The sequence below is a fragment of the Eucyclogobius newberryi genome, unplaced genomic scaffold (assembly GCF_026437365.1).
Source record: "Eucyclogobius newberryi isolate DKJ021-1_F unplaced genomic scaffold, fEucNew1.0.hap1 SCAF_20, whole genome shotgun sequence".
Lineage (NCBI taxonomy): Eukaryota > Metazoa > Chordata > Actinopteri > Gobiiformes > Gobiidae > Eucyclogobius > Eucyclogobius newberryi.
Window position 1 is genome coordinate 29,776,729 of NW_027315835.1, and position 27,885 is coordinate 29,804,613.

The following is a 27,885-nucleotide window of genomic DNA, read 5'->3' on the forward strand; positions in this document are numbered from 1 at the left end:
GGAGCCTTCGATCATCATGTATGACTGTAGGAGCCTTCGATCATCATGTTTGACTGTAGGAGCCTTCAATCATCATGTTTGACTGTAGGAACCTTCGATCATCATGTTTGACTGAAGGAGCCTTCGATCATCATGTTTGACTGAAGGAGCCTTCGATCATCATGTTTGACTGAAGGAGCTTTCGATCATCATGTTTGACTGAAGGAGCCTTCAATCATCATGTATGACTGTAGGAGCCTTCCATCATCATGTTTGACTGAAGGAGCCTTCGATCATCATGTTTGACTGAAGGAGCCTTCGATCATCATGTTTGACTGAAGGAGCCTTCGATCATCATGTATGACTGTAGGAGCCTTCGATCATCATGTTCAATCATCATGTTTGACTGTAGGAGCCTTCGATCATCATGTTTGACTTTAGGAGCCTTCGATCATCATGTTTGACTGTAGGAGCCTTCGATCATCATGTTCAATCATCATGTTTGACTCTAGGAGCCTTAAATCATCATGTTTGACTGTAGGAACCTTCGATTATCATGTATGACTGTAGGAGCCTTCGATCATCATATATGACTGAAGGAGCCTTCGATCATCATGTATGACTGTAGGAGCCTTCGATCATCATGTATGACTGTAGGAGCCTTCAATCATCATGTATGACTGAAGGAGCCTTCGATCATCATGTTTGACTGAAGGAGCCTTCGATCATCATGTTTGACTGAAGGAGCCTTCAATCATCATGTATAACTGTAGGAGCCTTCCATCATCATGTTTGACTGAAGGAGCCTTCGATCATCATGTTTGACTGAAGGAGCCTTCGATCATCATGTTTGACTGAAGGAGCCTTCGATCATCATGTTTGACTAAAAGAGCCTTCGATCATCATGTTTGACTGAAGGAGCCTTCCATCATCATGTTTGACTGAAAGAGCCTTCGATCATCATGTTTGACTGAAGCACTATGTTACTTATGTGTGACTGCATATCTTATACTAAATCAGTTTTACTCTTAAACTTTGGTTCACTTCATGTCTTCACCTCCCACCTCAGAATTTGATGTCATTGACAATGGTCTATAGACAGTAGAAAATTTGAGGGGATCATGTTGATACAGGGGGCGCTAGAGAGCAGAATAGTGAGCTCAGAGAGGCCCCCAGAGACTGAGGCTCCACTGACAAACACTGACAAAGGCTCAAGAAAAAGTCATCAGCAGCTTTGAACAACTGGTTAAACAAAACTGGATCACAAGTGTTCTTACGATCAATAATGGCTGACTGTAGGAGCCTTCGATCATCATGTTTGACATTAGGAGCCTTCGATCATCATGTTTGACTGTAGGAGCCTTAAATCATCATGTTTGACTGTAGGAGCCTTCGATTATCATGTATGACTGTAGGAGCCTTCGATCATCATGTTTGACTGTAGGAGCCTTCGATCATCATGTTTGACTGTAGGAGCCTTCGATCATCATGTTTGACTGTAGGAGCCTTCGATCATCATGTATGACTGTAGGAGCCTTCGATCATCATGTTCAATCATCATGTTTGACTGTAGGAGCCTTCGATCATCATGTTTGACTGTAGGAGCCTTCGATCATCATGTTCAATCATCATGTTTGACTGTAGGAGCCTTCGATCATCATGTTTGACTGTAGGAGCCTTCGATCATCATGTTCAATCATCATGTTTGACTGTAGGAACCTTCGATTATCATGTATGACTGTAGGAGCCTTCGATCATCATATATGACTGAAGGAGCCTTCGATCATCATGTATGACTGTAGGAGCCTTCGATCATCATGTATGACTGTAGGAGCCTTCAATCATCATGTATGACTGTAGGAGCCTTCGATCATCATGTTCAATCATCATGTTTGACTGTAGGAACCTTCGATTATCATGTATGACTGTAGGAGCCTTCGATCATCATATATGACTGAAGGAGCCTTCGATCATCATGTATGACTGTAGGAGCCTTCGATCATCATGTATGACTGTAGGAGCCTTCGATCATCATGTTAAATCATCATGTTTGACTGTAGGAGCCTTCGATCATCATGTTAAATCATCATGTTTGACTGTAGGAGCCTTAAATCATCATGTTTGACTGTAGGAGCCTTCGATTATCATGTATGACTGTAGGAGCCTTCGATCATCATGTTTGACTGTAGGAGCCTTCGATCATCATGTTTGACTGTAGGAGCCTTTGATCATCATGTTTGACTGTAGGAGCCTTCGATCATCATGTATGACTGTAGGAGCCTTCGATCATCATGTTCAATCATCATGTTTGACTGTAGGAGCCTTCGATCATCATGTTTGACTGTAGGAGCCTTCGATCATCATGTTTGACTGTAGGGGCCTTCGATCATCATGTTCAATCATCATGTTTGACTGTAGGAACCTTCGATTATCATGTATGACTGTAGGAGCCTTCAATCATCATGTATGACTGTAGGAGCCTTCGATCATCATGTATGACTGTAGGAGCCTTCGATCATCATGTATGACTGTAGGAGCCTTCAATCATCATGTTTGACTGAAGGAGCCTTCGATCATCATGTTTGACTGAAGGAGCCTTCGATCATCATGTTTGACTGAAGGAGCCTTCGATCATCATGTTTGACTGAAGGAGCCTTCAATCATCATGTTTGACTGAAGGAGCCTTCGATCATCATGTTTGACTGTAGGAGCCTTCGATCATCATGTTTGACTGAAGGAGCCTTCGATCATCATGTTTGACTGAAGGAGCCTTCCATCATCATGTTTGACTGAAAGAGCCTTCGCTCATCATGTTTGACTGAAGCACTATGTTACTTATGTGTGACTGCATATCTTATACTAAATCAGTTTTACTCTTAAACTTTGGTTCACTTCATATCTTCACCTCCCACCTCAGAATTTGATGTCATTGACAATGGTCTATAGACAGTAGAAAATTTGAGGGGATCCTGTTGATACAGGGGGCGCTAGAGAGCAGAATAGTGAGCTCAGAGAGGCCCCCAGAGACTGAGGCTCCACTGACAAACACTGACACAGGCTCATGAAGAAGTCATCAGCAGCTTTGAACAACTGGTTAAACAAAACTGGATCACAAGTGTTCTTACGATCAATAATGGCTGACTGTAGGAGCCTTCGATCATCATGTTTGACATTAGGAGCCTTCGATCATCATGTTTGACTGTAGGAGCGCTCGATCATCATGTTTGACTGTAGGAGCCTTAAATCATCATGTTTGACTGTAGGAGCCTTCGATCATCATGTTTGACTTTAGGAGCCTTCGATCATCATGTTTGACTGTAGGAGCCTTCGATCATCATGTTAAATCATCATTTTTGACTGTAGGAGCCTTAAATCATCATGTTTGACTGTAGGAGCCTTCGATTATCATGTATGACTGTAGGAGCCTTCGATCATCATGTTTGACTGTAGGAGCCTTCGATCATCATGTTTGACTGTAGGAGCCTTCGATTATCATGTATGACTGTAGGAGCCTTAAATCATCATGTTTTACTGTAGGAGCCTTCGATTATCATGTATGACTGTAGGAGCCTTCGATCATCATGTTTGACTGTAGGAGCCTTCGATCATCATGTTTGACTGTAGGAGCCTTCGATCATCATATTTGACTGTAGGAGCCTTCGATCATCATGTTTGACTATAGGAGCCTTCGATCATCATGTTTGACTGTAGGAGCCTTCGATCATCATGCATGACTGTAGGAGCCTTCGATCATCATGTTCAATCATCATGTTTGACTGTAGGAGCCTTCGATCATCATGTTTGACTGTAGGAGCCTTCGATCATCATATTTGACTGTAGGAGCCTTCGATCATCATGTTTGACTGTAGGAGCCTTCGATCATCATATTTGACTGTAGGAGCCTTCGATCATCATGTTTGACTATAGGAGCCTTCGATCATCATGTTTTACTGTAGGAGCCTTCAATCATCATGTTTGACTGTAGGAGCCTTCAATCATCATTTGTGACAGTAGGAGCCTTCGATCATCATGTTTGACTGTAGGAGCCTTCGATCATCATGTTTGACTGAAGGAGCCTTCGATCATTATGTTTGACTGTAGGAGCCTTCGATCATCATGTTCTACTGTAGGAGCCTTCGATCATCATGTTTGACTGTAGGAGCCTTCAATCATCATGTTTGACTGTAGGAGCCTTCAATCATCATTTGTGACTGTAGGAGCCTTCGATCATCATGTTTGACTGTAGGAGCCTTCAATCATCATTTGTGACTGTAGGAGCCTTCAATCATCATGTATGACTGTAGGAGCCTTCGATCATCATGTTTGACTGTAGGAGCCTTCGATCATCATGTTTGACTGAAGGAGCCTTCGATCATCATGTATGACTGAAGGATCCTTCGATCATCATGTTTGACTGTAGGAGCCTTCGATCATCATGTTCAATCATCATGTTTGACTGTAGGAGCCTTCGATCATCATGTATGACTGTAGGAGCCTTCAACTATCATGTTTGACTGTAGGAGCCTTCGATCATCATGTTTGACTGTAGGAGCCTTCCATCATCATGTTTGACTGTAGGAGCCTTCGATCATCATGTTTGACTGTAGGAGCCTTCGATCATCATGTATGACTGTAGGAGCCTTCCATCATCATGTTTGACTGTAGGAGCCTTCGATCATCATGTTTGACTGTAGGAGCCTTCGATCATCATGTATGACTGTAGGAGCCTTCAATCATCATGTTTGACTGAAGGAGCCTTCGATCATCATGTTTGACTGAAGGAGCCTTCAATCATCATGTTTGACTGAAGGAGCCTTCGATCATCATGTTTGACTGTAGGAGCCTTCGATCATCATGTTTGACTGAAGGAGCCTTCGATCATCATGTTTGACCGAAAGAGCCTTCGCTCATCATGTTTGACTGAAGCACTATGTTACTTATGTGTGACTGCATATCTTATACTAAATCAGTTTTACTCTTAAACTTTGGTTCACTTCATATCTTCACCTCCCACCTCAGAATTTGATGTCATTGACAATGGTCTATAGACAGTAGAAAATTTGAGGGGATCCTGTTGATACAGGGGGCGCTAGAGAGCAGAATAGTGAGCTCAGAGAGGCCCCCAGAGACTGAGGCTCCACTGACAAACACTGACACAGGCTCATGAAGAAGTCATCAGCAGCTTTGAACAACTGGTTAAACAAAACTGGATCACAAGTGTTCTTACGATCAATAATGGCTGACTGTAGGAGCCTTCGATCATCATGTTTGACATTAGGAGCCTTCGATCATCATGTTTGACTGTAGGAGCGCTCGATCATCATGTTTGACTGTAGGAGCCTTAAATCATCATGTTTGACTGTAGGAGCCTTCGATCATCATGTTTGACTTTAGGAGCCTTCGATCATCATGTTTGACTGTAGGAGCCTTCGATCATCATGTTAAATCATCATTTTTGACTGTAGGAGCCTTAAATCATCATGTTTGACTGTAGGAGCCTTCGATTATCATGTATGACTGTAGGAGCCTTCGATCATCATGTTTGACTGTAGGAGCCTTCGATCATCATGTTTGACTGTAGGAGCCTTCGATTATCATGTATGACTGTAGGAGCCTTAAATCATCATGTTTTACTGTAGGAGCCTTCGATTATCATGTATGACTGTAGGAGCCTTCGATCATCATGTTTGACTGTAGGAGCCTTCGATCATCATGTTTGACTGTAGGAGCCTTCGATCATCATATTTGACTGTAGGAGCCTTCGATCATCATGTTTGACTGTAGGAGCCTTCGATCATCATGTTTGACTGTAGGAGCCTTCGATCATCATGCATGACTGTAGGAGCCTTCGATCATCATGTTCAATCATCATGTTTGACTGAAGGAGCCTTCGATCATTATGTTTGACTGTAGGAGCCTTCGATCATCATGTTTGACTGTAGGAGCCTTCGATCATCATGTTTGACTGTAGGAGCCTTCAATCATCATGTTTGACTGTAGGAGCCTTCAATCATCATTTGTGACAGTAGGAGCCTTCGATCATCATGTTTGACTGTAGGAGCCTTCAATCATCATGTATGACTGTAGGAGCCTTCGATCATCATGTTTGACTGAAGGAGCCTTCGATCATTATGTTTGACTGTAGGAGCCTTCGATCATCATGTTTGACTGTAGGAGCCTTCGATCATCATGTTTGACTGTAGGAGCCTTCAATCATCATGTTTGACTGTAGGAGCCTTCAATCATCATTTGTGACTGTAGGAGCCTTCGATCATCATGTTTGACTGTAGGAGCCTTCAATCATCATTTGTGACTGTAGGAGCCTTCAATCATCATGTATGACTGTAGGAGCCTTCGATCATCATGTTTGACTGAAGGAGCCTTCGATCATCATGTATGACTGTAGGAGCCTTCGATCATCATGTTTGACTGAAGGAGCCTTCGATCATCATGTATGACTGAAGGATCCTTCGATCATCATGTTTGACTGTAGGAGCCTTCGATCATCATGTTCAATCATCATGTTTGACTGTAGGAGCCTTCGATCATCATGTATGACTGTAGGAGCCTTCAACTATCATGTTTGACTGTAGGAGCCTTCGATCATCATGTTTGACTGTAGGAGCCTTCCATCATCATGTTTGACTGTAGGAGCCTTCGATCATCATGTTTGACTGTAGGAGCCTTCGATCATCATGTATGACTGTAGGAGCCTTCCATCATCATGTTTGACTGTAGGAGCCTTCGATCATCATGTTTGACTGTAGGAGCCTTCGATCATCATGTATGACTGTAGGAGCCTTCCATCATCATGTTTGACTGAAGCACTATGTTACTTATATGTGGCTGCATATCTTATACTAAATCAGTTTTACTCAGGAGGATATAACAAAAAATGCATCCAAAACTCGCCAAAATGGAATTATAGACCAAAGTACGACCGGCGCCATGTTTGTTTTGACAAACCACAATTCTGCCATGTGATTGGTCCTTTACCACTGGTGCACACTGCAAACGAATCAGCTGTAAAACAAGATGGACTCTCAAGAGTTTGTGAACTCACAAACAATGCAAGAATTCATCTTTCTGGCAAGGTTAGTGATTTCCCATAGGAGCTTGAAGAGGAACCACCAGGACAGGTGGTTCCTCTTCAGGCTCCTCAAAAAGAAGAGATGCTGGTGTGTTCCTTCTTGACTAAACTGGAGGGGTGAATGGTCCAGGACACTATCTCCACGGCCATCACCGCTGCCCCTCCTGAAGTCCACCACGTCTTGTCTTACTGGTGTTGAGGAGCTAGTTGTTATTTGTGAACGATGCAGCCAAATGTTGAATCTGTCTGTAGGCCGCCTCATTGTTTTGTGGACATGACCTCTTCTGCAAACTTAATCACAGAGTTAAAGTGAGACACAGCCTTGCAGCCGTGACTGACTTGTAGTCGTGGGTGAAGAGGGAGAATAGGAAAAGGCTTAAAACACAATGTTGATTTTGACAGTAATATTGATCACATTTTCGGACGTGAATGTATCCTATGTCAAGCAAGACTGGTCAAATGTCTGGTTGAGTGTGTAGTGTGCACCTTGAGTCCGAGGGCAAGCTCCCGCAGAGACCTCTTCATCTCTTGAGTGAGCAGGTTCATGCGTTCACATTCCTGCAGCGCCACCACCTGGTATGGAGTCCTTTCCTCAGCTTTGCTCAGCAGCTCGGCCATGTTGAACTCCTCTGGAAGCTTTTCCAGGAGCTCCTCCAGCACGGTGCGCACCTGAAACACAAGGCAACAGCAGACGACCGATGACCAAAGAGAAGCGTGTCAGTAACTCCTTATTTGTCCAGTCGTGAGCCTTTGTAGTGCAAGTTTCAGAAGTAGTCAGTGGTAGACTATCATTTTAAATAAAATATGGATTTTCTTTTCCAAATCCTTGAAAAAGAGGACTCGGACTTCCAGGACGACAGCAGCTCTGCCTGCCTGTCCGTCCGTCTGTCTGTCTGTCTGTCTGCGGTCGTACCTGTGGAAATAATCTGTCTTTTTCCTGTAATGATCTCATCTTTACCAGAGATTATTGACAAGATTACAAAAACAGTGGATGCAAAGATACACACGGCCCTGTTGGAAATGTGTGTGATTGACATCCAGGAGTTCTCTGACCTGAGGGACACCATGGGGCATGTTTTTACTGACGGCATTCCAGAGGGCACTGAAGGTCAAGTATATGGAGACCTGGATCCCAGAGTATCTCAAACTTCTAACAAAAACTAGGAAAAGAAAAATAGATCAATCCTGACGTCTCGCTGCGGGCTAACCTGGATCAACCAAGCCCCAAGTCTCTTTCTTTAATGACTACTCAGCACAAGTGGTCAATAAACACAAAGCTTTTGATCCAGTGAAATCCTGTCTGAGAGAAGAACGTGGAATATGCTCTTTCTTATTGTTAGCATTTGCCAATTCAATGTAGGAATTTGTCTGACATTTTCTCACCTTTAAATGTCTTTATTTCAATGAAAGGGTCCTGGACTGGAGACATGTGACTATGTGGGCCTATGTGGGCCAATGTGGGCCAATGTGGGCCAGTGTGTTCCAACTTTGCTTTGTAAATGCCCAGGTGAAAATGTTATATCAACTTTCTGATCTCTTTTTGGATAGGTCGCTTTTTGCACTTTTTTGGGATGAGCTCATATTTTCTTTTCAAATTGTCTGTTCTATTGTGTTCTGTTGTTGTGGTCACTGTGTTTTTGTGTTGTGTTCTGTTGTTGTGGTCACTGTGTTTGTGTGTTGTGTTCTGTTGTTGTGGTCACTGTGTTTGTGTGTTGTGTTCGACAAGAGAGCTGAGTAACAAACGCAGATTTACAAGAATGATTTTAACATGTTTAATACAATAGCTAATAGCATAGCATCTTTATTGTTAATGGCATGTTGGGACCAATTAAGCGGTCAAAGATACTAACAAAGATGAGAAAAGAAAAAAAAATGATATTACATACCTACAAGAGACTTAGAACATCAAAAATTGACCAAATTTGGTTTTATCAGACTTTACTATTCCCCATACAGGGACAATACGAGGGGCGTGGCCTGTGAACAGAGTTTTGAACACAAAGATAAAGATGGCAGATTTGTACTGGACAAAGGAAATATTAATGGAAGTGTGTTTACTTTGATAATGTAAATGTTCCACCAGGAGGCGCTCTCACTTTCTACACTGAAGTTGTGCAAACCAATCTGAGGAACCCTCGTGGTGGAGACTGGAACATGTTCCGCCCACATAAGACGTCTCGATCGCACTAAGTCCTGGTAAATCTATAAATAATACATTTAGTGATTTAATACATAACATGGGGTTGATGTCTGGAGAGATTTTAATCCTAATGTCCGTCAATAAACACATTTTTACAACCATCATAATATCTATAATAGAATACACTACTTTTTTATCTTCAACAAATGCTGGAATTAAAAGTGCAAAAAGACTAAAAAGCACTGCACCGGCTCCTCCTTCATTTTAGAGTTGATTTTAAAATGTTATTATTTGTCTTTAAAGCGCTTCAGGGACTGGCCCCCGCGTACATTCACACCTCATTGTCCCCTACACTCCAGCGCTCGCTGAGGTCTGAGGGCCAGTTCCAGAGGAGCGACCGGGCCTTTCCTGTAACTTTGGAACACTCTTCCTCCACATAAAGACTGCACCTTCAGCTGATGCTTTTAAGTCTCGTTTCACTGCTTTTAACCCGACATGAGAATTGTGTCTGACTCTCTTTTATTATTTTATTGTTTTTAATTGGTTTTTATTTGGTTTGTACATATTTTGTAACACATTTTGCTTTGCTTGTGTTGTACTCTTTGGAGACTTTGTGTTGGTGAAATGTGCTGTACAAATAACTTGAGGTTACAGAATACCTTTGCTAATAGTTGACGGGGAAGGCTCCAGTAGTTATTAGTAGAGATATTACTATAACATCATGAATATAGTAGTGACGTAACAGGAACCATTTGATTAAGATGAGTGTGTCCATTAGCCCCGGCTGTGATGAGTACGATGAAGGTGATTCCCACTGTTGGTCTTTGTTGTGCCACTGGAACTAATGTGCAGTGTTGTTTGTGCTGCGTGTGAGTGTTTGACGCTCTGCTGCTCCATCGCCACACGGCTCAGAAAGAGGAGCTGCTCACATGAATAAATGATGAGTGCTTCCTCAGACACACTACACGTGCACAGGTGTAATGGACACTGAGCTCTATATTACGCTGACTGGAAACAATCAATGGGTTTATTCTGGTAACACGGGGACGACATAACCACATCCTTTGCACATGTGGTGTAAGTATGTCAAATAAGAAGATAAAAAATAAATCAGGGGGGAAAAGATAGAAGTAAAAGTAATTGTATTAAAAAAGAACCTGCAGTGTGTATAGGGTGATAGTTCTACAGGCATTTAAGATAAGATAAGATATTCCTTTATTGTCCCACATGGGGAAATTTCATTGGTGCAACGCAGGTAGATACAGAGGTAGATAGAGAAGAACAGATCACTTATAGGAAGTCTGAAAAACACTTTCAGTAGAAGATCTCCTATAAATAAATAAAAACTCCCATAGACAAATAAATAAATACATAAATACCATGTCATGTGATCCCGACAGTAATTGCACATGAATATGTGTCACGACAGCACATAGATTGCACATGAATTGCACAGTAATTGCACATGAATTGCACATGAATTTCAACAGAAATTGCACATATGACAGAATTGCACATCAGTATTAGGTTAGGTCAGTATTACGAGTGTTCAGTACTAACAGTTTTTGTTATAAAGTCTGACAGCAGCAGGAAGGAAAGACCTACGGAACCTTTCCTTCCCACATCGAGGGTGGATCAGTCTCTCACTGAAGCTGCTCTCCAGAGCGGACAGAGTGTCCTGCAGGGGGTGACACTCATGGTCCAGCATAGATGTGAATCTAGCCAGGACCCTCCTGTCCCCCACCTCCTGCACCGAGTCCAGAGCACAGTCCAGGACGGAGCTGGACTTCTTGATGACTCTGTCCAGCCTCTTCCTCTCCCTCTCTGTGATGCTGCTGCTCCAGCAGGCCACACCGTACAGGAGGGCTGATGCCACCACAGAGTCGTAGAAGGTCTTCAGGAGTGGCCCTGTCACTCCAAAAGACCTGAGTCTCCTCAGGAGGTAGAGCCGACTCTGGCTCTTCCTGTACAGTGCGTCTGTGTTATGAGTCCAGTCCAGTTTGTGGTTCAGATGAACACCCAGGTACATGTATGAGTCCACTCTCTCAATGTCCCGTCCCTGGATGTTCACTGGTGAGGGGGCAGTGGGGTGGCGTCTGCGGAAATCCACCACCATCTCCTTGGTCTTCCCCGCGTTGATGAGGAGGTGGTTCCGCTGACACCAGTCCACAAAGTCCTGCGCCAGTCCTCTGTACTCCGCGTCATCGTCGTCCGTGATGAGTCCGATGATGGCAGAGTCGTCAGAGAACTTCTGCAGGACACAGCTGTCCGTGTCATGTCTGAAGTCTGCAGTGTAAAGGGTGAAGAGAAAGGGCGCGAGGACAGTGCCCTTGGGCGCCCCCACACTGCAGGTCCGAGTGTCAGACACACAGTTCCGGGCTCTCACAAACTGGGGTCGGTCCGTGAGGTAGTCCAGGATCCACTCTGCCAGGTCATACTCCACACCAGCCGTCTCCAGCTTGTCCCTCAGGAGCAGCGGCTGGATGGTGTTGAAGGCGCTGGAAAGATCGAAGAAAAGAATCATCACAGAGCTGCCAGGCTTTTCCAGGTGAGAGAGAGAGCGGTGCAGCAGGGAGATGACGGCGTCCTCCACTCCGATGCCAGACCGATATGCAAACTGCAGCGGGTCCATGGCTGAGCTCACGGTGGAGCGGAGGTGGTCCAGGACTAGCCGCTCCAGTGTCTTCATCAGGTGGGACGTGAGAGCCACTGGCCTGAAGCTGTTGAGGTCTTTGGGGCGCGGTGTCTTAGGCACAGGTACCAGACAGGAGGTCTTCCAGACCTGTGGTACCACCCTCAGCTTCAGGCTCATGTTGAAGACATGCTCCATAACTCCACACAGTTCATCTGCGCAGGACTTAAGGAGCCTGGGGCTGATGCCATCAGGTCCTGCTGCCTTCCTCACTTTAATCCTCTTCAGCTCTCTCCTCACCTGAGCTGCTGTGACAGTCAGTGGTTGGCAGGGGGACCGTGTGCTGGGGGGATGGGTGAGTCCAGGCGAAGTGGGGAGCTGATGGTCCGGGGCAGATAAGCGAAGAGGAACAGATGCAGGGCATTGTCCAGCTGTGGAAGAGGGAGCATGCAGCTGTGCAGGGGGAGGGGCGGGTGACCGATCAAACCTCAAGAAGTGAGCATTTAAATCATTCACCCACTGTAGATCCCCCTCTGTCTGGGCAGGGGGGATTTTGAAGCCCGAGATGGTTTTCAGGCTCCTCCACACTCCCTGAATGTTCTTCTGCTGCAGCTGCTCCTCCATCCTCCTCTTGTAGCCGGCCTCAGCCTGCCTGATCTTCCTCCTCAGCTCCTTCTGCACAGTCCTCAGCTCCTCCTTGTTCCCTGACCTGAAGGCTCTCTTCTTCTCCTTCAGCAGAGCCTTCAGTTCACGGTTAATCCATGGCTTGTTGTTTGGAAAACACCGCACCGTCCGGGAGGGAACAATGTTCTCAAAACAGAAGTTGATGTAGTCCGTGATGCACTCTGTGATGGTGTTGATGTCCTCCCCATGTGGGTCATAAAGCTCAGTCCAGACAGTGGTGCTGAAGCAGTCCCTCAGAGCCTCCTCGCTCTCAGCAGACCACATCCTCACCTCACGGGACACCACAGGCTGCCTGCGCACGATGGGTTCATACACAGGCCTCAGATGTACAAGGTTGTGGTCCGAGCTGCCCAGGGGAGGGAGGGGGGAAACTAAGTGGTCCAAACAGTAAAAGTTAACAGAACTGCTTAAAGCGCACTGTCTTGTATTTAAGATGCATGACACTTTAAACACAGGGGAAATGTATCAATTATTGAAGCAGAGAGTTTTCTGCCGTTCAGAAAGAGCCACACACCATAACCCACACGTATATAAAGCATGTGACACATGAAGCTCTGTCAGGCGCGTTTATTCCACCAATAAAACTGTGTATGGAACGTAAAAACGTTCGTTACTTCATTGAATGCGAGACATTTATTTAAATAAAGGGACTGCTCAGGGCTGTCCGGTCCCAGTATGACCGGAGCAGGAGCTGTGTCAGACCTGGGCTGCACTGTCACCGGTTATGTTCATTGTTTTTATGGGGACCACAGGATCTCATCTCTGCTGTTTGCAGACGATGTTGTCCTGATGGCTCCATCAAACCCGGACCTGCAGCTGCACTGGGACGGTTTGAGCCGAGTGTGAAGCGTCTAGGATGAGAATCAGCTCCAAATCCGAGGCCATGGTTCTCGACCGGAAAAAGGTGGCTTGCCCTCTCCAGGTGGGTGGGGAGTCCTTGCCCCAAGTGGAGGGGTTCAAGTATCTCCAGGTCTTGTTCACAAGTGAGTGAAGGATGGAGCCTGTGATTGACAGGTGGATCGGTGCAGCAGCTGCAGTGATGCAGTCGCTGCATCGACTGTTGTGGTGAAGAAGGAGCTGAGTCCAAAGACAAAGCTCTCGATTTACCCGTCACTCTACATTCTGCCCTCACCTATGGTCAAGAGCTTTGGGTAATGACCAAAAGGACAATATCGCGGATACAAGCGGTCAAATTGGAACTCGGAGTAGAGCTGCTGCTCCTCCTGGGCGCTTCCCTGGGGAGGTGTTTCGGGCATGTCCCCGAAAGAGGCCCCGGGAAGACCCAGGACACGCTGGAGGGAGTGTCTCTCGACTGGCCTAGGAACGCCTCGGGATCCCCCGGAGGAGTTGAAAGAAGTGTCTGGAGAGAGGGAAGTCTGGGAGTCCCTGCATAGACTGCTGCCCTTGCGACCCGGCCCCGGAAGAAGATGGATGGACATATGATACACTTTTGTGGCACATCACTGGTGTCCACACGGGTTGCAATGTGAAGTGGGGGCTCAGTTTTAGCCACATTTATGGCTCTTACGTTCCGTTTTGTGATTTCCATTATTATCTTATTGTGCATGTGTGTCGCTTACCTTGTCCTCTCGCGTGGCCCCGCCCCCCTCAGCCCCTCCCCCGTCCCTTGGCTGGAGCTCCAGGATAGTTCTGAATAGCTTGTCCGAGCTCTGGGTCAGGAAGCCAATCTCTGCGTTAGGATGCAGGCCATAAAGGTGAGGAGACTCAGGCGGGAGAACCTCGTCTATGTACTGCAAACACAAGAAGAACCATGACTTTATGTACTGCAAACACAAGAAGAACCATGACTTTATGTACTGCAAACACAAGAAGAACCATGACTTTATGTACTGCAAACACAAGAAGAACCATGACTTTATGTACTGCAAACACAAGAAGAACCATGAGTTTATGTACTGCAAACACAAGAAGAACCATGAGTTTATCTGCTGCAAACACAAGAAGAACCATGACTTTATGTACTGCAAACACAAGAATAACCATGAGTTTATGTACTGCAAACACAAGAAGAACCATGACTTTATCTGCTGCAAACACAAGAAGAACCATGACTTTATGTACTGCAAACACAAGAATAACCATGACTTTATGTACTGCAAACACAAGAAGAACCATGAGTTTATGTACTGCAAACACAAGAAGAACCATGACTTTATCTGCTGCAAACACAAGAAGAACCATGACTTTATGTACTGCAAACACAAGAATAACCATGACTTTATGTACTGCAAACACAAGAAGAACCATGAGTTTATGTACTGCAAACACAAGAAGAACCATGACTTTATGTACTGCAAACACAAGAATAACCATGAGTTTATGTACTGCAAACACAAGAAGAACCATGACTTTATGTACTGCAAACACAAGAAGAACCATGACTTTATGTACTGCAAACACAAGAAGAACCATGACTTTATCTGCTGCAAACACAAGAAGAACCATGACTTTATGTACTGCAAACACAAGAAGAACCATGACTTTATGTACTGCAAACACAAGAAGAACCATGACTTTATGTACTGCAAACACAAGAAGAACCATGACTTTATGTACTGCAAACACAAGAAGAACCATGAGTTTATGTACTGCAAACACAAGAAGAACCATGACTTTATGTACTGCAAACACAAGAAGAACCATGACTTTATGTACTGCAAACACAAGAAGAACCATGACTTTATGTACTGCAAACACAAGAAGAACCATGAGTTTATGTGCTGCAAACACAAGAAGAACCATGACTTTATGTACTGCAAACACAAGAAGAACCATGACTTTATGTACTGCAAACACAAGAAGAACCATGACTTTATGTACTGCAAACACAAGAAGAACCATGAGTTTATGTACTGCAAACACAAGAAGAACCATGACTTTATGTACTGCAAACACAAGAAGAACCATGACTTTATGTACTGCAAACACAAGAAGAACCATGACTTTATCTGCTGCAAACACAAGAAGAACCATGACTTTATCTGCTGCAAACACAAGAAGAACCATGACTTTATGTACTGCAAACACAAGAAGAACCATGAGTTTATGTACTGCAAACACAAGAAGAACCATGACTTTATGTACTGCAAACACAAGAACCATGACTTTATGTACTGCAAACACAAGAACCATGACTTTATGTACTGCAAACACAAGAACCATGACTTTATGTACTGCAAACACAAGAACCATGACTTTATCTACTGCAAACACAAGAAGAACCATGACTTTATGTACTGCAAACACAAAAAGAACCATGACTTTATGTACTGTAAACGCAATCCTAAATAAATATGCAAACTGAAGAAAAACTGCCCCCTAGTGACTTTAAATATATATATATATATATATATATATATATTTGTATTCTTTACTGACGGAGTGATAAGCTCCACAATTAGCATAAATGCTAATGACCACATCGCTATGCTGATCAACTGTGACCATAGTGGGCCACAACTGTTTGAAAAGCATTTGAGTACACTAAACTTGTACCTCCTCCAGGTAAGTGCTGACGGAGTACGCTAAACACTGCTAATGACAGGGCACAAAGACAAAGTGTGACCTGTCCATCTGCTTCTTCTTAATGAACATCAATATGCTTTTAAGTTAGCGCAGATGAAAGCCACTACGCACTTGTGTTAAATAAAAGCTCTTCTAATGACGGCGTCTGCACGAGGCCCTGTGATGGGCCTCTACCACACTTTGTAGTCGCGCTGTTTGATCTGTTTTACCTGCTTCGGTTTCAAACTCCAGTTAAAGTGCTGAGGCAGAGATTCCACGTGCACGTTTTAGCAAGTGTACAAACTTTGGTCCATATGGAGGAGCTCACATGAGATGGGTGTTTTCCTGTCATCTTCAATCAAGAGTCCTCTGCTGACAACTTTTAAATGTGGCATTTTCATCTCTAAAAGCTCACTTTTTTAGGATTGATCAAAGATGACTTAAATGTGTCCTATATTCAACATTGCAACATCTCCTCGCTTTGACCAAGAATGTTCCACACTGTGGCATTAAACCACCTCCATGAAGACCAGGTCCAGGTGAAATGAATATAAAAGAGAACATGCAACTGAACGCGATAACATCTGCGGGGGGGCGAGGCGAGGCTGGGGGGGCGAGGTGAGGCTGGGGGGGGGGTGCGCGAGGTGAGGCGAGGCTGGGGGGGGGGCGAGGTGCGGTGAGGTGAGGCTGGGGGGGCGCGAGGCGAGGCGAGGCTGGGGGGGGGCGAGGCGAGGCTGGGGGGACGTGTTTGTTATCGTGAAGCTGGGTTGACTTAAAGCAGGTATGTCTAAAATACGACCCGGGGGCCAAATGCGGCCCTCAGACCAATTATTGTTGGCCCTCTGGCTTCCTGTTAAGTTGGTCCAAACAACAAAAGGTTGTACTTTTTACTGTAACATTGGGAAAATTCAAGCGTTTTGACGTTATATCAAACTAATATTAATGTCCCAAGTCTAATTAAAGGTGTGGAGGCATCGAGACAATGTCAAATGCAACATTTCAAATGATTCACTTTTTCATTCAAACAAGTGGCCCTCTGCTCCGTATGTGTCAAGGCCCTCGGTGAAAAAGATTTGGACACCCCTGATTTACACTCAGACACAAGATGAATTACTCCAATGTCTGGTCTTCGAAACATTAATCTGGGTCCAATGTTCTGTCCGAGCACAGGTTTGCTAGTGTCTAGTTAATTTCTGAAATGATTGGGCCAATCAACGTGAGGCAAAACCTGACACTGATGAAATGATTGTTACATACACGACACGTGGTGGCATTCATCAAACACAAATTAGACTGGCTGCATTTACATGACCAGAAACAAATCAAATCTAGAATAATCAGATAACAATTCAATCTGATTTGTGCTCAGAAACTCCCCCTTCCCCCACTGCTCTGTTCACGGGAGATTGACTTTGATTCACTTGTTACAGTGAAATGTTACAACAAAGAGGACCTGTTCCTTACATTCACAGCCTCAAATAAATCCTCAGTATATTTGTGTCCAGGTGACAGCAGTAGCAGCTCAGACGGGCCCTGACCTCTCCTGACCTCTCCTGACCTCTCCTGACCTCTCCTGACCTCTCCTGACCTCTCCTGACCTCTCATTCACAGACGGTGCAGCTCCAAAGAGAAGTAAACTCAAGCATGTCAACTAGAAATCCATCAAAACAAAATGTATCCAACATACTGATGTGAACATGGACATCAGGAGCTGCATGATTTAGAAAAGTTGAGACACTCAAGAGTCCTGCTCTAGAATTCTTAGTCAAAGTAATAATGGTTAAAAAACACTAGTTGACTCGCTCCACCACGGTCGAAATTTGCTTTACAAAACACAGTTTTACCCACACAATCCCAAGAAACGAGGAGCAAAAGATGCGTAAAAAGCGACACAGGAAAGGTAACGCTGAACAAACAAAGCTGATCGTGGCCTCGTTGGAAAACAGATGGCTTATTAAAGGGCTCCGGAAAGCCCGCCCCCGCCGCTAAGACAAGCACCATCCCCAGAGTAAACTCTCCAGGCCCATTCCTATCGGAAGGAGGAGAGGACATAACTTGACCGACACAAGGCTTGACCGTATGGACGCCGACATAATGGAGCTGAAGGCATCAGTGAGTCGAAGCAGCATATTTCAGACATTATGAATGAGTTAAGGGAGATGAGAGCTGAGCTAGTGACGGACGCAGAACAAGAATATGAAAAGCAAACTCCTGGGATTGGAGTCTAGAAAAAGAATCGCAGATTCACTGATTCATTGGTGCCGTCTTCCCATCACAATAGAAAGATCACATGGCCTGGGCCCTCCAAATGGCATTGGAAGTATTACGAGTAGAATAATTTAACATGAACGGCATATTTACATTCACAAGAAACACATTTGAGCCATATGGAACATGAAAAACCAAGAGCATTTAGTTATAAAACATTAGAGCCACAGCCTGGGCAAAGGGAGAAAAGGATGAATGATCGAGTCCTCAAATGCTGCAGGAAACGAAAAAGACAAGAGCAGAAATGAATGATTTGTTTTCACAGGAAATAGTTAAGAAAATGCTCTTTACCAAACAAAGATATTATGAAGCCTGGAAACAAGAAGAAGCTGAAAGAAGAAGCATTAGAGTCTTTATACGAAACACAAACATCTCAGAGGTTAAAGAAGACGATATACATTCCTTTCTGGACAATCTGTTATGTCAGAAGAGCTGAAATAACAGTTTTAGAAATACAAGGTGCAATCAAAAGATGAAAGAAGCTCCAGGAGCGATGGGACATCAGGCAAATGGAACTGAATTTCAACTGTTCTGGTCGTGTTGTGTTTTTATTGTTCTGTTTTATATGTTTATTTTTCTAAAAAAAATAACAGAAATACTTGGAAGTAGCATTTCATGTGTTACTATAAAAAAAGGCATTTCATGTGTGAACAATGCCCCAAAATGCCCATATTCAGAACATATAGTGTTTAAATGTTTAACCTTTAGCTGACATTTTAGATACAAACACATTTGGAAATCATATTTAGTTTTGAATTAAAGTTGATGCCTTTAATGTTACAATGTCCAAAATAAATCTAAATATGCAAATAGATTCAAATAAATAAGTTGTTTTCTAGTGAAAGCTTGACTTGTGTACTTGGTACACCGGGGTATATCGTGTACTCCAATACGTCCAATTATAATGCGGCTCTTTTGTGTAGGAGACTGTGGACATATGTAAAGATGCTCTGGGACTTGGCTCGCTAACGCTTCTGTAAAAACATTCAGCGATGCCAGAGAAATAGATGTTGGAACCTCAGAGAATATCTTTATATCTTGATATCTTTATATCTTGATATCTTGATATCTTTATATCTTCCACGTTCCCATGAACCATATGAGGAACGATCTCATAATCTGATTCCTGGAACTGTCCCGCTCTCCATTGCTTTAGTTGGCAGTGGGTCTGATTGTGTCCCAGTAAAGCAGCAGACACACAGGCATGTGAGCCAGAGTGAGCCAGAGTGAGCCAGAGTGAGCCAGAGCGAGCCAGAGTGAGTCAGAGTGAGCCAGAGCAAGAACGAGTGAGCCAGAGTGAGCGAGAGTGAGCCAGAGTGAGCCAGAGCAAGAACGAGTGAGCCAGAGTGAGCAATAAAGTGAGCCAGAGCAAGCACGAGTGAGCCAGAGTGAGCACGAGTGAGCCAGAGTGAGCAATAAAGTGAGCCAGAGCAAGCACGAGTGAGCCAGAGTGAGCACGAGTGAGCCAGAGTGAGCACGAGTGAGCCAGAGTGAGCAATAAAGTGAGCCAGAGCAAGCACGAGTGAGCCAGAGTGAGCACGAGTGAGCCAGAGTGAGCACGAGTGAGCCAGAGTGAGCAATAAAGTGAGCCAGAGCAAGCACGAGTGAGCCAGAGTGAGCACGAGTGAGCCAGAGTGAGCACGAGTGAGCACGAGCAAGACTGAGCGAGATTGAGTCAGAGTGAGCCAGAGCCACGAGCGCTCACTCTGGCTCACTCTGGCTCACTCTGGCTCACTCTGGCTCACTCTGGCTCACTCTGGCTCACTCGTTCTTGCTCTGGCTCACTCTGGCTCACTCTGGCTCACTCGTGGATAAGAGGATTGCATGATTCTGGATTGTAAGATGCCCGGCTGATGAAAAAGATGCATCCTCTCTCTCTGGCTCGCTCATGCACGGGCGAGCCAGAGCCAGAGCGAGACTGAGCGAGTCAGAGCGAGCAGTGTGAGAACAGGGTGAGAACAGAGGGAGAACACACACACACACACACACACACACACACACCTGGTGGTAGGCGCAGTAGTCCATGTTTGTGGGCAGAGGGAACCCAGGGGCCAGCAGGTGCTCCCCCTCCATCATCTCAGGCCTGATGTACTCCTCCAGGTACGTCCTGCACAGGCGGCGGTCCCAGTCGTCTGTGATGTGGCCCCCGTACATGATCTCCCCGAACAGGTAGCGCAGGTCGTCGTACGGCACCTACGGGCACAGCAGCCGGTGGAAGCGACGTGATCATTTTACTCCTGCCTGTGCCTAAGTCGACCTTTGTCTCATTCTGGGCTCAAGACCAGCCAAAAAGCACTAACTGTTTGTGCGTTTGTTGCAGGGGTCTCTCCTGCCTCAAAAGGAAATATCACTTTTATTTTCAATTCATCTGGTGAAGTTAGTTCAGATTACGTCAACGTTCTGTGCTCTAAGCAGAAGAGATGACACACACTCAGGTCTTTTATGATAATCAATATCTGATAAGAACTTAAAGTGCCACTATGTGGGCAGCGCCCGGAGGTTTGGGGGAGGCGCAGGTGAGGAGGTGGGCTCGCTTTACACAGCAATCATGTACACGTCCGTCCTCACCTCCTCCATCACCTCCTCCATCACCTCCTCCATCACCTCCTCCATCACCTCCTCCATCAGTGTGTGAACGCAGGGGCGCTCAGGGGCGGGGCGCACAGGGCGGGGCTCACAGGGGGTCAGTCGTGACATAATGGCCGAGCCTATGCTCCAGGTCGCAAGTCCAACTGTGAAATTCAAACGTAGTGGCCAGTGAACACAGTACACAGTAAAAAAGTGGTTCTGGTGCTGCCCAGTGGCCGAGTAGTTAAGGCACAGCACACATATGCCAGGCTCCATGTGCAGCCGAAACTCTGCTATTATTATTTCATAAAATGTGGATCGGAAGACTCTTTTGGGCAGAGGAAGTGTTTCCTGTGGTGTTTCCTGTGTCTAACATGCAGCAGCTTCACGTCTGACACACCTCACTCTGTCTGCCTCTTTCTCAATTGGACTTTTTTCAAACACTGAAGATGGATTAATAGTCATGTATCGTGGACCTTTTGTTGTAAGAAAAGTCTCACCAGAGCCTTTTCTCTGACTCGGCCTTTAAACGCGGCTCACATTTCCCATTAAGAGAACATGCTGCTGCCTCTGAGGCGACGGCGTACCTTGGGGCTGGCCTCCAGGTAGTTGTAGAGCACGCTGATGGAGATGGTGAGGTCTCCGGTGTTGAAGGGGTACGAACGGTTCCAACCCTGAGGACCAAACTTCCTGCGCTCGGCTACTACGGCGTGGAAGTAGCACAGAGAGAACAGGACGCTCTTGAACTCGCTCTCCCGGGAACACATCTCCAACGTGTCCTGCAAAACAACAGCACAAGCAACCTACTGTTTAGGACACGGCACAGCACAGTCTCAACCACGACCTAGTGTTTAGGACACGGCACAGCACAGTCTCAACCACGACCTACTGTTTAGGACACGGCACAGCACAGTCTCAACCACGACCTAGTGTTTAGGACACGGCACAGCACGTCTCAACCACAACCTAGTGTTTAGGACACAGCGCGCGGTCTCAACCACAACAGCACACGCAGCACACGCAGCACACGCAGCACACGCAGCACACGCAGCACACGCAGCACACGCAGCACACGCAGCACACGCAGCACACGCAGCACAGCTAGAATGAGAACTGGATCCAGCTTCACTATTCTGACATTGGAAGATATTGAATATTGCTGCACGCTTGAGTCAGTGAGGATCAGGGGGACGTGGTAAGAGGGGGACATGGTAAGAGGGGGACATGGTAAGAGGGGGACGTGGTAAGAGGGGGACGTGGTAAGAGGGGGACATGGTAAGAGGGGGATGTGGTAAGAGGGGGACGTGGTAAGAGGGGGACGTGGTAAGAGGGGGATGTGGTAAGAGGGGGTTGTGTCATGTCTGATTGACCAGAGCTCATGATGGGGTCAGCTTCACACAGTTTACTTTCTGTAGAAAGGATCTAAGATCCTCGTTTGGAGTTTGCAGTAGAACTTTGTTACATTTGGTTTGCGCTGCAGCTTCGTCTGAAGCTTCGTCTGAAGCTTCGTCTGAAGCTTCGTCTGAAGTGCTGAGTGAGTTTGTGGCTCTTCTTCAGACAGGACGAGTCTCAAAAGGGTTTTATTCAGCGCGGCCCCAAGCAGCGCGCCATAGTAACCGTCAGCACAGACATGACAGGGGGACACTAAAGCCAGCGTCCCATTCTCTTTTAATTGTCATCCACTGTCAGCATGCGCAGCTCCGGGGGCCCCTGGACACTTATTCCCAACAGGCAAATGAAAACACCAAAATGCCACCGTGGAATCATCAGGAAAATACACTCTTTTGTATTACTCATTACAAACGGAGCAGTCACGTACAGGCAGGGGCCCCGTTATTAGGGTCCAAGTGGGAACTGACCGTTAAGGTCAAAGAAGTACAGGCTCGGACCACAGACAGCACGGACCCCAGGCAGCACGGACCCCAGGCAGCACGGACCCCAGGCAGCACGGACCCCAGGCAGCACGGACCCCAGGCAGCACGGACCCCAGGCAGCACGGACCCCAGGCAGCACGGACCACAGACAGCACGGACCCCAGGCAGCACGGACCCCAGGCAGCACGGACCCCAGGCAGCACGGACCCCAGGCAGCACGGACCCCAGGCAGCACGGACCCCAGGCAGCACGGACCCCAGGCAGCACGGACCACAGGCAGCACGGACCCCAGGCAGCACGGACCCCAGGCAGCACGGACCCCAGGCAGCACGGACCCCAGGCAGCACGGACCCCAGGCAGCACGGACCCCAGGCAGCACGGACCCCAGGCAGCACGGACCACAGACAGCACGGACCCCAGGCAGCACGGACCCCAGGCAGCACGGACCACAGACAGCACGGACCCCAGGCAGCACGGACCCCAGGCAACACGGACCACAGACAGCACGGACCCCAGGCAGCACGGACCCCAGGCAGTGGCACGACTGCGTCTGCACAAACGGCACTTTGAACTTCAGTGCTCTGTGTCCAAACAAAGCGCTGGAGTTATAAATGGACGGACGTCATTAAATATGTTCAAGTTTATGCACAATTTTGCCTATTAATTTACAATTTAAATGCAGTCACTGAAAAAAGAGCCGTTCATGAACCGGTATCGAAAAGCAAGTTTCGTTAAAGTACTGGTATCGAAAAAGCCCAAACGGTGCCCAGCCCTAGTCATATGTCTTGTGACCCACTGCCCGTGACCCACTAGTGCCCGTGACCCACTAGTGCCCCACTGCCCGTGACCCACTAGTGCCCGTGACCCACTAGTGCCCGTGACCCACTAGTGCCTGTGACCCACTAGTGCCCGTGACCCACTAGTGCCTGTGACCCACTAGTGCCCGTGACCCACTAGTGACCCACTGCCCTTTCAATTAAAGGTTTAGAGTTCAACTTGTAAATGTCTAAGTTCATGTGCAGTTAACAGGATGGAAACCCTCAGTAAGACATGGATGAAGGAACCTGAGCCGATTGTGGAGGACTGAGACATTGGACTTTTAAAACATGGAGACACAGACTTTACTTTTCTCTGGTTCTTGTTTCTGTTCCTGTGTTTGGCTGAAGTGTCCGATGCGCTGGTCCTTCTGTGGAGCTCCTCTCATGTCAAGTTAGAGGCCTGGTACCTTCAGATTAAAAATGACTTCTGGATAAAAGTCACAGTCTTGATTTCAAAAAGATGAAAGCTTTGCAAACCTTTAGTCACAAATATGTTGTACATTGAAATTTACAAATCCAAAGTAAATAATGCGAAACATCTGAAATGACCAGTACGTCTGGAATGAAACTCGATTCATTTGTGTAACGCCCAAAGGGCAAATGGGACATCGTTAAGAGAAAATATGGATCTGCCAAATATGAAGTGTAGTAAGAGTGGCTCAATATATAATTATATCTATACAATTGTAATTAGATGAATACTAATAGTTCTAATCAACGGATGATTCAGGACACAAACAGGCTTCTCCCCCGGCCCCTATGGAAGCAGGTTATGCACCATACCTTTAGGTTTAGTTTAATATTCTGCACAGTGCTGCTCTGCTCAATACACTGCAGCAGCGCTCACGAGCGATGGAGAGAAGCAGGAGCAGGAGCACAGACAGAATCAAAGTGAGCATGCGGAATCCACGGCTGGAGAAAAAGCCAGGGAGCATCAGAAGGTGGTTCATCTGATATGACGTAGTTCATTGTATCCATGTTGGTTACACCATCAACACGAGAGCTGTGATTAACAAGCTCCACGTTCTAGGAGCGTTAAGGTGAAGAACACGAGCAGCGCTGCTTCATTTCATCAAGATCACTTTGAACTCTTGTTTTATTATTCAGTTGTTCTCTAAACCGTTTTACATTGATCCAAACACACAGTCAAATCTGCTGAATTTACAAGACTGTAGCAACTTCTGTAGCCATATTATCCATAGCCTGGGTGGAGTTTACATATTGTCAATAAATCAAGCTTTATTTATAAAGCGCTTTTCATGGAGAGAATATAACACAGAGTGATTTGTTCTGGTTTGCCCTATGACTAAAAACAGGCACAGTAAGCTCCTCCCCTCTGGGGCCAGGACTACCCTGTAAAAGAGATTCTAAATCTGTGGGACTTTCCTGTTTAGATAAAGGTCAATATATAAATAAAGGGTACAACCATGGCAGAATGCCCAGGGCGGCTTGCTTTGGATGCCCAGGGTAAAAAATATGTGATAAAAATCACAGCTGCTTTATAAACACCGGCTCTGAAAGGTTTGGCATCATCACACTCACCACAGCCCACTCACCCAGTGGTATTCTTTATGATTCATTCCATGTACTTTTGTATTGTATTATGTGTTATTAGTCATATCTGGAAACTGAAAATATGTTGCCTTTTTGTCTTTGGAAAAAAAAGTAGAGGAGCTACGTGTGTGTTTGGACGTTACAGACTGGGAGGAGCCACGTGTGTGTGTGGACATTACAGACTGGGAGGAGCTACGTGTGTGTGTGGACATTACAGACTGGGAGGAGCTACGTGTGTGTGTGGACGTTACAGACTGGGAGGAGCTACGTGTGTGTGTGGACGTTACAGACTGGGAGGAGCTACGTGTGTGTTTGGACGTTACAGACTGGGAGGAGCTACGTGTGTGTGTGGACGTTACAGACTGGGAGGAGCTACGTGTGTGTGTGGACGTTACAGACTGGGAGGAGCTACGTGTGTGTGTGGACGTTACAGACTGGGAGGAGCTACGTGTGTGTTTGGACGTTACAGACTGGGAGGAGCTACGTGTGTGTGTGGACGTTACAGACTGGGAGGAGCTACGTGTGTGTTTGGACATCACAGACTGGGAGGAGCTACGTGTGTGTGTGGACGTTACAGACTGGGAGGAGCTACGTGTGTGTGTGGACATTACAGACTGGGAGGAGCTACGTGTGTGTGTGGACGTTACAGACTGGGAGGAGCTACGTGTGTGTGTGGACATTACAGACTGGGAGGAGCTAAACGGACACTGTGACATCATACATTCGATTCTGTGAGGACAGCATTAAACATCTCACACCAAAGTCACCTTCAACAATGACAAACTCTGGTTCAGACTTAAACTGAAGCTGAGGCAGAAGGAGGCGGAGCACAGGGGCGGAGCTAGAGCGCTCTACAAAGATGCAAACTATGGATTTAGCAGGATGTGTCGAGAGCTAGATTTCAGTACAATACACGTCTGAAGCAGCAGTTCTCCAACAACAACCCCGCCTCTGTGTGGAGTGGCCCCGCCTCTGTGTGGAGTGGCCCCGCCTCTGTGTGAAGTGGCCCCGCCTCTGTGTGGAGTGGCCCCGCCTCTGTGTGGAGTGGCCCCGCCTCTGTGTGGAGTGGCCCCGCCTCTGTGTGGAGTGGCCCCGCCTCTGTGTGAAGTGGCCCCGCCTCTGTGTGGAGTGGCCCCGCCTCTGTGTGAAGTGGCCCCGCCTCTGTGTGGAGTGGCCCCGCCTCTGTGTGGAGTGGCCCACCTCAGTGTGGAGTGGCCCCACCTCTGTGTGGAGTGGGCCTGCCTCTGTGTGGAGTGGCCCCGCCCCTGTGTGGAGTGGCCCCGCCTCTGTGTGGAGTGGCTCCGCCTCTGTGCGGAGTGGCCCCGCCCCTGTGTGGAGTGGCCCCGCCTCTGTGTGGAGTGGCCCCGCCTCTGTGTGGAGTGGGCCCCCCCCTCCCGCAGACGACCGAAAACTGGCCCAGCAACTCAACTCCTACTGTAGATTTGACCCCCTCCTCCACTGTGGCCACCTCTGCTAACCCAATCCCGAGCTCCACAGGGCTGTGTACTTTCTCCCCTGCTCTTCTCCCTGTACACAAACTGCTGCACCTCCAGCCACGACTCTGTAAAACTGATCAAGTTTGCGGACGACACCACCCTCATGACCATGACGACACCACCCTCATCACCATGACGACACCACCCTCATCAGGCTCATCTCAGACAGGGATGAGTCGACAGGAGGGAGGTGGAGTTGCTGGTGTCCTGGTGGAGTTGCTGGTGTCCTGGTGGAGTTGCTGGTGTCCTGGTGCAGCGGTAACCACCTGGAGCTCAAAGCCCAGTAGACAGTGGAGATGGCCGTGGACTTCAGGAGAGTCACAGCCCCCCAGCCCCCCTAACTATGACTGACTCCCCCATCACCACTGTAGATTCCGCTTCCTCTGCACCACCATCACCCAGGACCAGGGAGCGATGTCACTTTCGGTGCCATACCAGGTGGTGGACACGAGAAGTAAGGGATACCATCAGGCAGACAGTGTGCTGCAGCTTGTGCTATCGCAGAGGCATAAACTCGGGGCTGGGAGGCGATCGAGGAGGACCAACAGTCGACCTCAGAGAAATTCTGGTAAACCGTTCAAAACCTCAGAAGGGGGAATCAGTGCTTCACCAACATCGTTCACAGTGCAGGTGGAAAGCTGTTGACCTCGACTGGGGATGTCGTCGGACAGTAAAGGGAATACTTTGATGATCTCCTTAACCTCATCTTCACGTTTTCAGAAGAGGAAGCAGAGACTGAGGACTCAGAGGTGGACTTGTCCATGACTCAAGCTGAAATTACAGCGATTGTTGGCAGGCTCCTTGGTGGAAGGCTCTGGGGGGAATGAGATCCTCTCTTGGCTGACACGTCTCTTGACTGGCAGGTGGTCCTTCTGCTTAAGAAGGGGGACCGGAGGGTGTGTTCCAACAAAGGGTTCACAGTCCTCAGCCCCCCCGGTAAGGTCTACTCCAGGTCCTGGAGACCAACTCTATACTTTCAATCAGGTGCGTCTGGGTCCTTTGGAGTTTGCCTAAAGAGTCCACATGGGAGCCATGATCCTCAAATGGAAAAAGGTGGCTTGCCCTCTCCAGATCGATGGGGAGTCCTTGGGTTCAAGTATCTTGGGGTCTTGTTCACGAGTGAGGGAAGGATGGAGCGACTGTTGTGGTGAAGAAGGAGCGAAAGACAAAGCTCTCGATTTACCGGTCAATTTTTATTCCTACCCTCACCTATGGTCATGAGCTTTGGGAATGAACTAAAGGACAAGATAGCAGATA

At 46.7% G+C, this 27,885-nt stretch overlaps 1 protein-coding gene across 1 annotated transcript in view; it reads right to left on the bottom strand.

Annotated features, from left to right (window-relative positions):
• The window catches only part of dnah9 (dynein, axonemal, heavy chain 9), a 649,263-nt gene that overhangs the window by 46,657 nt on the left and 574,721 nt on the right, over positions 1-27,885 (bottom strand). Inside the window, exons 72-75 of the mRNA XM_072455799.1 lie at positions 21,474-21,665; positions 20,320-20,511; positions 14,106-14,276; positions 7,556-7,738 (exon numbers count right to left, since the gene is read on the bottom strand). Of these exons, the coding sequence (XP_072311900.1) occupies positions 7,556-7,738; positions 14,106-14,276; positions 20,320-20,511; positions 21,474-21,665 (738 nt within the window). The remainder of the gene's footprint in view (positions 1-7,555; positions 7,739-14,105; positions 14,277-20,319; positions 20,512-21,473; positions 21,666-27,885) is intronic.